Below are 7,945 nucleotides of genomic sequence, written 5' to 3'. Positions count from 1 at the left end.
GGTGTGAGGTCGGTGTGTCCTGCGGCCCAGAACGGTCGTTGAACGCGGGGTTTACGAGACAAAAAGGCACAAAACGGAGCTTTGAATTAAACCAACTCGACAGATGTTTGGGATTCACGATGAACGAGGTCCTTAAACTCACCATCCTCCTCCGTCTGCCGCCGCCGGACCGCCGAGCAGACAAACCAGCACGAACCGCCGGATGAAATCCATCCGGAAAACTCTATCCACTGATATTCAGTTCAATTTAAAAAAAAAAAACAGAATTGAACTCTTTTTCGTTTACTTTCCTCACATTATCGCCGCTCTTCGGCCACGTCTGCCACTTCCGGGAAGAGAACCAATCAGAATTTAGAGTTTGTGACGTTCACGGACGAAGCGAATCTTTTGACCGGCTCGTTAACATGAACCATGGGAACCGAGTCGCGTTTGGTTGGGTTGGGGATCACAGCTATGGTTCCCTTCACACAAGCGCCTCCTTGCTCCTCCACAACAACTCGTGCAATATTTGCATATTTTGCAAATATTTGCACAAGTTGTGTACGGGAATGCCTCAGAGTCAGCGGTGTAGACAACAGCAGCCTGAAGGAAGGGTCGGACCGGAGGCAGCCAGTGAGGCAAAGTGCAATATTTGTTAGAAGATCATTTCATTTAAGTCTGGCTCTACAAACAATTTGCACAGGCATTTTAAAAACTCAACACCCCACCGTTAAAATCTCAAACACAAACGTAAACATAAACATAAACACTGGAACATGTTGGTCCTACAAAACAAAGTTTCTTTTATAGAGATGATAGAGCGCCTCCTTGTGTCCAAGCTGTTCATATTTACTGTAAACTCATTAAAGTGTAGAGATTTAATTTTGACCTTCAGTAAAAAATTCTGTTATTTTTTCAAACTTTTAATTCTGGTGTTTTAATCCATTTTAATAAAGGTTGTCTATCAAAATGATGAGAAAAAATATATATATTTTCAGCCAAAAGTTAAAAAAATTTCTACTGACTTTAAAAAAAATAAATAAATAAATAAAACTCTGTCACAATGGAGATTCTGTCCAAAGGTCAGTTCATGTCCGCCCCCTTGAGGTGAGGCAGGGTACTGCCTGCCTCACTGGCTTCTTTTCTCTGCACTTATATATATATACACATATGGAAACACTGTGGAAACGGGTGTTAATGCAACTTTTTGAAAGCTTCCTACCTCTGTCTCGGTGGGAAATGCCGCTTTTTGAATACGTTCTTTCTCCGTCTCCGTGGAAACGGGTGAAAATGCAACTTTTTGAAAACTTCCTGCCTCTGTGGGAAACCTTCTGTCTGTATGAAATCAACAAGATGATTGTGTGTTGTCCTTCCTTCTCGTTACACTGCCCCCTACAGGTCTGAACCAGGTGTGTCTGCGATCGTGTAAATTAAGTTTTTTTCTTAAACGATCAGGTGTAAAGGAAGATTTTTTTTTTTTTTTTTTTGTAAACATCATCGAGCGTCTTCCTCCCACCGATTGATCTACTTTTTCAAGAAGTCGCTGCAAATGTGCGGCGAGGTGACCGCTGCTCTGCACGGCCCAGAAGTGGGCGGGGCTTCCTGCAGGTGCGTCGTCCTCTCAGGTAAACGTGTGCAGCGCTGCTCCCTCAGCGCTCACATCGCCGGAGGAGAAGCATCATGAAGGAGGAGATGCTGCTGCTGCTGCTGCTGGTCGTCGTCACGCCGCCAGGTCAGTGTCACACTAACATCCAGGAAACAGTGTTTACACTTTTAATAGTATTTCAAAGTACTTTTAGCCTTTCAAATGTGGGATATCTATATTTAAATACAATTTGTTGACATGCAATCGCCTCAAAATATAAAGGCAGGAAGCAACAAATGAATACAAATGAGTATATTTAAATAACTTTATTTATAAGTAACATTTATTCCCTGTATGGAGAGTGTTCAAATATAATTTAAGTAGTGTTGTCTGCATTTTAAAGTTTTTAGGGAAGTGGTAATAAATTACACACATGTACATTATGAGTGTTCATTCAAGTCGTTTTTACTCTTATTTAAGTAAAATGTTCTCCATGGAAACCTTGTCTGGTTCTTTTGGAATTCCAGGGAGGAATTGAGGTGTTTGAGATCCTGAATGTCGGTTGACTTCAGATTCTGCTCCTCACATCTGTAGAACAGCTGTGAACGTGAAAATGTTTAAACAGAAAAAAGACAGAAAAAAAAGCCCAACAGGAAGAGACTTTTCACAATCTCGTCTTCGTCCTCTCGTTTCTAATGAAATCAAATGTTCACTGACGGACGAGAAATGAAGCTTCCGGAGGGCAAGAGGAAGTTTTCATCACACAAATAATTTGTGGGGGGGGTTCTTGGGTATTTATTTATTTATTTGCTTGTTTTGTTCGTTTGTTTCAAGTTCATCATATCCAAATTAAAGAAATGTGCTTCCCTGTACAATTCAATTCTTACTCTGCTTCCCACACTGAATGCCACATAAATAAAAAGATTAAAAAACAACTATTATAAAAACTATAATACTTTAACGGCGGCATGCAAACACTGAACAATAAAAATATAAACATGCATTTTGTTTGTTTGTTTTTATTTGATTAAATTATCTATCAATTTGTTAAAAAAAAAAACATTTTTTTAATAGAAATACCAATCAGAAATTTTAATAAAATCAACTTGGAAGCAACGTGCAGATGATTTCGCTGCTTTTCCTCAGATGACGAGAGCAGAAAAGGGTGTGAGGAGAGGAATGTTCCCGTCCTCTGGGCTTTTAATGAGCAGGACGAGAGTGACGATGCAAAACAGCCAAAATATGAAGCAGAACAACAAAATTGTAAATCTGAGCACAAAATATGAAGCAAAACAACAAAATTGTAAATCTGAGCACAAAAGGTGAAGGTCAGGCGGAGCTGAGAGGCAGATGAGGACGAGTGCGAGCCAAAGGGGCTGAAATGCAGAAGGACCAGATTTTAAAAGCGCTTGGGGTGAAAATAAAGCCTCCGCACACATCTACAGGATGAGAACGTCTTGTGTAACGCATATTTTTGTCAAAAATGTGAGTTTTAATTTAATTTAATTTAATTTAGTTTTTTTATTTAATTAATTTTTTTAAATACAATTTATTAATTTAATTAATTGTATTAGTTTAATAATGTTTTTATTTAATTAATTTTGTAATTACTTTTTTCAATAAAATTTTGTAAAATTTTATTAGCTTAATTATTTTCATTTAATTACATTTTTATTTGTATTTATTTGTATTAAATTTTTTTAAATACATTTTTAAAATTTAATGTATTTTTTTTAAAGGTAATTAAAAAATATTTTATGTATTTTTTGTGTGGTTTTTTTGTTTTATTTTGTTATGTGATACATATATGTGTTCACTTTGTGGTGCTGTATTATGAAATAATAAAAAAATTACGATCTATCGGTACTTGTACTCGTTTACAAACTCATACATGAAACAAATGAAATAAAATTTAACATTTACTCACTTTAACTCCACTTGTAAAATCACAAGTAGCGAAGCACAGCTAACATCAGTTCATCCCGGCTCTCACTTCCTGTTTGTCTCTCCCTCAGGAATCGACACACAGCTCGATGGTGAGTTCTCTGTCCCCACTTTAGTTTTGTTTAGTTTGTTAGTCGTGTCATTTTCCCTGTGTCAACATGGCCCTCGGGCGACTCGCCGGCTTTTCATCAAACACACAAAAGAGAAGCTATAAAAAAAACAACAACAATAAATGCACGTCTGATGGTTGAGAGAAGGTTTACCTGTGGGTTTAAATGGTTTTCCATCACATTGTGTCGGCGCTCGGAGGTGAGATTTATACGTTTTGTTTGGCTCTATGAACACAACGGGCCTTTGAAATGGGCTGCTTCCTTTGAATGGATCTGAAGTCAAAGGGTGGGAGGGACAAAATGTACCCAGTAAATCCTCCTGGATGGACGGATGGATGGATGGATGGATGGATGGATGGATGGATGGAGTCAAGATTTAAAGTGTTATCTGATCACAGCAGCAATGTAGGCAGTCAGGAGGTTGTTCCTCCGGTCCACCAGAGGGCGGAGGTGAGCCCCACTACGCCGATCGACACTTCTTTGATCCAACAGTCCAAATACAATCAAACTAAACTCAGTAGGATTTTCAGTAGATTAAGTAGTTCCAGTTAATGATTGACAGTTTATAAAGAATTGACTGTTGCCATGGCAATGGGATCAAGAGCCATACCGTGCGTACGGTTGAGGAAAGCTTACTCAGCAAATTGATCAATGGGACTATCGTCCCCAACATCAAAGAGGCTCCAGAGGACATCCCCAGAGGAGGACGTGGAGGTGGTCGGTCTTATAAAGACCCTCCAGTCTCCGTTCTTTGATGCTAACGCTAACAGAAGCTGCTCCCTCCCTCCCCCCCCCCTAGTGTGTGGCCGGATGCCGCGGAACTCTAAGATCGTCGGGGGTGTGGACGCCGACGCGGGGGCGTGGCCATGGCAGGCCAGTCTGCACTTCAGGGGCCAACACTTCTGCGGAGGCTCCCTGATCAACAACCAGTGGGTGTTGACCGCCGCCCACTGCTTCCCAAGGTGAGCTGCCGCCAGCCAATCGCCTGCCTGCACACCTGAGCTTCCACCCAGCGCCGCCAACCGCCGCTAACCGCCGCTGACCGCCGCCTCTTTCAGTGACGTCACCAGCAACCAGACGTCCCTGAGGGTCTACCTCGGCCGTCAGACACAGGAAGTCCTCAACCTCAACGAGGAGTCGCGCGGCGTGTCGCGGGTCGTCCTCCACCACAGCTACAACTCCAGAACCAACGACAACGACGTCGCGCTGGTGCGCCTCTCCAGCGCCGTCGCCTTCACCGACTTCATCAAGCCGGTGTGCCTGGCGGGCACCGGCAGCGTTTTCGGGGCCGGGGTCACCGCCTGGGTCACCGGCTGGGGAACCATGGGCCTCAGAAGTGAGCATTGGTCTTGACGTCTCCACGTGCCGTCATGGATTTCAAGGATGAATACCTTACGAGTAACTGCGTGTCGTCCCCGTCAGGCCCTCTGGATTTTCCCCAGACGCTGCAGGAGGTGGACGTTCCCATCGTGTCCAACGCAGTCTGTGACCAGGCCTACCGCATCATCACGGGAAACATGATCTGTGCAGGACTGTCTGAGGGGGGGAAAGACTCCTGTCAGGTGAGTCTGCGTCCAGTAAAACCACCGTCCACACGCCTCTGGGCGTACGACCACACGACGAAGAAAAACTATTTTGATTCTCTCCAGTCTTCTCCCCAAAAATAAAAAAACCTCCGTCCACTCCGTCACTATGAACACGACTCCAGGCTTCAGGACGTGTAGTACGCCTGCCGGGCCTTCGGGGGCGCTGTGACTCACCAAACACACCAAAAAACACAGAAGAAGGCAGAGCACATCGAAATTTAGAAGTAGAATCCCGCTGATAAACATAGATGTAAACACTAGATGCCGCACGGCCCGTCAGCGCCTGTTGACGCCACGTGCCTACGGCGCCGCCATCTTGGAGAGGTCTCCCGCTCCAGTTACACGTAAAGATCCCAGGCTAGAAAATCCACAAAAAACATTCGTAGCTCACTTGCTAGTCCACGGAGCAACACAAGCACTACATCATTTTAAAGCTGAGGAAAAGCTCCGGCACCGGAGGCTTCTCGTGTTTTACATCTATGCTCATAAACCTCGATTAATTCTAGTTTTATAGGTCTATGGCCCTCCTGCTGCTGCTAGCATCAGTAGCTTGTAGTCCCTGATTGTTGTGGTTATTTGATGACATCACGGACCGTGGTGGCGGGGCGGGGCGGGGGGGGGGGGTGATTATGTCATCTTTTTTTCCACAGATGATCGTCTTTGCCGTCAACACCCCGTCACCCAAAACGAACGTCAATACCAAGGCTGATTTCACTTACAGGCACACTTGCGCCATCTGCTGGTTTTTTTGTTTGTTTGTTTGTTTTTTGACACCTTTTGTTGCTTCTGTCCAGATTTTTCAACTCAAGGGTGACACACGACTGTGGTAGTTTGACGTCTGAAGGCCAGTGCGTGTGTGTGTGTGTGTGTGTGTGTGTGTGTGTGTGTGTGTGTGTGTGTGTGTGTGTGTGTGTGTGTGTGCGTGTGTGTGTGTAAGTGTGAGAGAGCGAGCTCTGGACTGTTTGATGTTCAATAAATTCTATATAACATGTGAAACTCTTTTGTTTATCAGCAGTACTGTGTTTACCACATACCGATTACAGTTACTTCCTCAAAAAGTTGTATTTCAGTTACATCATTAATTACTTCAAACAACATGAGGACTCATTATATATTATGATCAATATGATCATTTGAAATGTCTATATTTGGTTTTTTCTCTTCTGGTTGCTTCCTGTTATATTTTGATTTTTCTGATAAATTTCATTCTCCTTGACTTTCCCGTCTCCTCGTTGTCTGATTGCTGTTCCCTATCCTGATGTGTTTCACCCAAGTTCACAGCTCGCCACGCTGTACAATAATAATAAAACCTAAGAACTTTGGACGCCACATGAAGTTTGCTGCAGGTTGATGGTGTGTGTGTGTGTGTGTGTGTGTGTGTGTGTGTGTGTGTGTGTGTGTGTGTGTGTGTGTGTGTGTGTGTGTGTGTGTGTGTGTGTGTGTGTGTGTGTGTGCGCGCGTGTTGCTTTCAGGGTGACTCCGGCGGCCCGTTGGTGGTAAAGAACAAGTCCCGGTGGATCGAGTGCGGCGTGGTGAGCTTCGGGAGGGGCTGCGCCCTGCCCGACTCGCCCGGCGTCTACGCCCGCGTGTCGGAGTACGAGTGCTGGATCAAGCGCCACGTCGCCGCCAACCCGCCGGGCTTCGTCACCGTCAGAATGCACATGAAGCCCGCTTCCTCGCCCTGCTTCGTCGCCGACCCCGTCCCCATCTCCACCTCCTCCTCCTCCTCTTCTTCCCCCGCCGGCGCCCTTGGCCTCCTCGCCCTCACTCTTCTTCTGCTCCTCTTCCTCCAGCGGGAAGTTCAATGAAAGTCGTCAGTCTCAGGACGCAAATTGTGAAATCGAAACTGTAATTGTGAATAAATTCCCTTCTGCTGCCGGAATTAAATACTTTCCTAACTTTTTCTTCTTGTTTTCCTCTAATTCTACACATTTTGCAGAACAGAATTCTCTCCCGCAGGACTACAACCAAGTTATTTGAGTTTTCTGGTCATTTTATTTCCACAGGGATTCAATCGTTTTACCGAGGTGTCCTGGATTAACTAGTTCCCCTGTTAATTCGTGACCCGCTTCATCGAACATCCACCATTTTCAAAGTAGATAAAAAAAAAAAACGTCCAAAATCTGCAGCTGTCCTGACGAACGCCGTTTAACCGCAGTTCCACTAAAATACCGTTTGTTTGTCTCATTTTTAACGTCAGCTGCTGCTAAGGGCTTCGGCAGAAGTCACCAGTTAATTGGGGCACCAGTGAAACCGAAACACCGGACAGTTGAGCACAATTTGTGATATTATCAATAGATAATCAATATTTGAAAATATACGCTATATATAATTGGGCTGATTTCCAATGCACAGTCGCTCCACATCATATCGGGGGTGGTTACTTGTGCATGATGTGGGTGGAGGTGGGGTCTGATGACTCCGCCCACTCTGTGGTCGCACTATATGATGACGATATGAAAAACCACTGCGCGGCACTTGTGCTAAACCCAGTGGAGTTGTGGCAGCGGAAACCTTTTTGCCAGCAGGTTGACGACCCTGTTCGTGCTTCGCTCGTTTCTTTTTCGCGGCTGGATGGCGGCTCACTTATGACGTTTTATTCTTGCACAATCGCCCAATGCATAATCAACCTGCAGCAAACGTCATGTGGCGTCCAAAGTTATTAGGGTTTATTATTATTGTACAGCGTGGCGAGCTGTGAACTTGGGTGAAACACATCAGGATAGGGAACAGCAATCAGA

The 7,945-nt window shown here is 44.4% G+C and overlaps 2 protein-coding genes across 3 annotated transcripts in view; one reads left to right on the top strand and one right to left on the bottom strand.

Annotated features, from left to right (window-relative positions):
* The window catches only part of jmjd8 (jumonji domain containing 8), a 5,061-nt gene extending 4,763 nt beyond the window's left edge, over positions 1 to 298 (bottom strand). For both annotated transcript variants that reach the window (XR_013936971.1, XM_080511466.1), the window contains exon 1: positions 143 to 298. Coding sequence is in view for 1 of the 2 variants with exons in the window: in XM_080511466.1 (XP_080367592.1) it covers positions 143 to 213 (71 nt within the window). In the remaining variant the exon portion in view is untranslated. The remainder of the gene's footprint in view (positions 1 to 142) is intronic.
* A 1,361-nt stretch (positions 299 to 1,659) lies between these two features.
* LOC308141648 (serine protease 33-like) lies at positions 1,660 to 7,012 on the top strand (the record flags this gene model as incomplete). Its single annotated transcript, XM_080511855.1, has 6 exons — positions 1,660 to 1,711; positions 3,580 to 3,600; positions 4,418 to 4,580; positions 4,677 to 4,954; positions 5,041 to 5,180; positions 6,677 to 7,012. 6 exons carry the CDS (start codon positions 1,660 to 1,662, stop codon positions 7,010 to 7,012), a joined length of 990 nt encoding a protein of 329 aa, XP_080367981.1.
* Positions 7,013 to 7,945: the final 933 nt, after the last annotated feature.

This window comes from Blennius ocellaris (genome assembly GCF_963422515.1).
Source record: "Blennius ocellaris genome assembly, chromosome: 16".
In the NCBI taxonomy this organism is placed as follows: Eukaryota; Metazoa; Chordata; class Actinopteri; order Blenniiformes; family Blenniidae; genus Blennius; species Blennius ocellaris.
The sequence above is the reverse complement of the archived record's forward strand: the minus strand, read 5'-3'. Positions and strand labels throughout refer to the sequence as shown.